This window comes from Austrofundulus limnaeus, unplaced genomic scaffold, assembly GCF_001266775.1.
Source record: "Austrofundulus limnaeus strain Quisiro unplaced genomic scaffold, Austrofundulus_limnaeus-1.0 Scaffold556, whole genome shotgun sequence".
Lineage (NCBI taxonomy): Eukaryota > Metazoa > Chordata > Actinopteri > Cyprinodontiformes > Rivulidae > Austrofundulus > Austrofundulus limnaeus.
Window position 1 is genome coordinate 113,139 of NW_013952958.1, and position 1,749 is coordinate 114,887.

The 1,749-nt window shown below is 38.8% G+C and overlaps 1 protein-coding gene across 1 annotated transcript in view; it reads left to right on the forward strand.

Annotated features, from left to right (window-relative positions):
• Nucleotides 1-1,223: 1,223 nt before the first annotated feature.
• Nucleotides 1,224-1,749, forward strand: part of LOC106530764 (signal peptide, CUB and EGF-like domain-containing protein 1) — a gene marked incomplete at its 5' end in the record, with an annotated part of 57,311 nt that continues 56,785 nt past the window's right edge. The window contains 1 exon segment of the mRNA XM_014026460.1: nucleotides 1,224-1,340. Coding sequence (XP_013881914.1) covers nucleotides 1,224-1,340 — 117 coding nt within the window.

Here is a 1,749-nt window from a genome sequence, read left to right on the forward strand (position 1 = left end):
CGACAGGTGGGGACCAGAAACGCCCCTGGGACGTGTCTTTAAGCCGAACTTCCTCATGACAGAGCACACCCCCTCCCACCTCCCCACACACCTCCGCCCATGACTCTTGCAGGCTCTCGGGTGAAAGTGAAAGTGAAACCTAACTGTCTGCTGAGCTCTCAACATTAGTTCYCRYYCAGTGAAGCTCTTTTCAGATTAAAAATACCTTTGAGGAAATGTATTTTCAGATGCCAAGTAAACTACATTATGCCACCCCCCCCACCCCACTGCACCGAAATGGGCGAGACAGAAGCAAAGGTGGTTCTTAAAGAGACAGAGGCCAATTTCAATGCGTTTAGAAGTGGAAGTGATGAGAAGTTAAGTTTATTTTCTATTTAAACATAAAGACAGCATTTTAATAACAGCTAAAGTTGACAGAGATACTTTATTATGGTATAGTATTTAAATGTATGCCTGAGAAACACATACAGTATATTGGCCCTTTAATAAATTTGTGGACATATTTATACACATATGSTGTCAAAATGCATTATTCTGACTGGGTAGCAGATGGCAACATGCAGGATATGGAAATGGAAATCAGAAGTTTCAAACAGACAACAGAGATGCAGTTATAACTGCTGTGTGGAGTGCATCTTCCACATAATGATTTGTTTTGGTCTGACTTCCCCATTTATCACAGGCTTTATCATGCCRTCTTGCATTTCATTCACATGCTTCTGCTTTGCAGAGGAGCAGAGCAGACGCAGTATAAATTGGGGTTGAAACAATGTTGAAAAAACATTTTGTCTCTCCTCCAAGAGACTTCTTCAGTCTGAGTTTCAGGTGAACTCAGCCTAATCACTGCCTCCARATGGTGGACAAACACGGTTAACGATGATGATCAACACTGTTCACATGTAAAAAAAGAGAACCATCAGCCTAAAGATCACTATAATTACCCCTATTGTTCACAGAGGGCCACAAAGACCATCAGCCTAACGTTTGGTATTTTTCCCTAACTTTTTAAAATGTATTTTTTTCAGGATTTTCCACTGATGTGTTTTTTTTTTCTAGATTTGGAAAATGATATACAGCAATTTTCCCTTGGAGGTGCATTTCTTTGAAAGTTGGCTGTAATAATATGCTGCTCTTTGTAAATAAACATGAAGTGAAGCCTATTMTTTAAAAGTCAGAAGGAGTGTCATTTTTTTCTAATTGCCCACAACATATTTCATCCTCAGACATCGATGAGTGCTCCTTTGAGAGGGCCTGTGACCACACCTGTATCAACTACCCAGGTAGCTTTGAGTGTCTGTGCAACAAGGGATACATCCTCTACGGTCTCACTCACTGTGGAGGTGAGTTTTGCTTTTCTCACAAGCATGGAAAGATTAAATGAAACAGCTGCTGGATGGAAGTTGACAGTTGGACACATTAATAATCTTAAAATATGATGAATTTGTATATAACTAAAGAGGAAACTGAGTATGTGGAGGTGGTTGCTCTGATGAAATTTGCCAGTATGTTACTGCTAGACCTGTGTCTTTAAAAGGCCAGCAATTCAGACAAACATTTTTTTCATTTTATTTTATTGATTTTCAAAACTTTGTATACAGTACATAATAACACAAAGACAATGACAACAACAAGAATAGCTAAAAAAATAAAATAAATAAAATAAAAATAACACCCCAAATCAACAAGGAGCATTGAAGTGTCCATGAAAATATACATATACTGTATATAGGTCACTGGTGGGCACCAGCC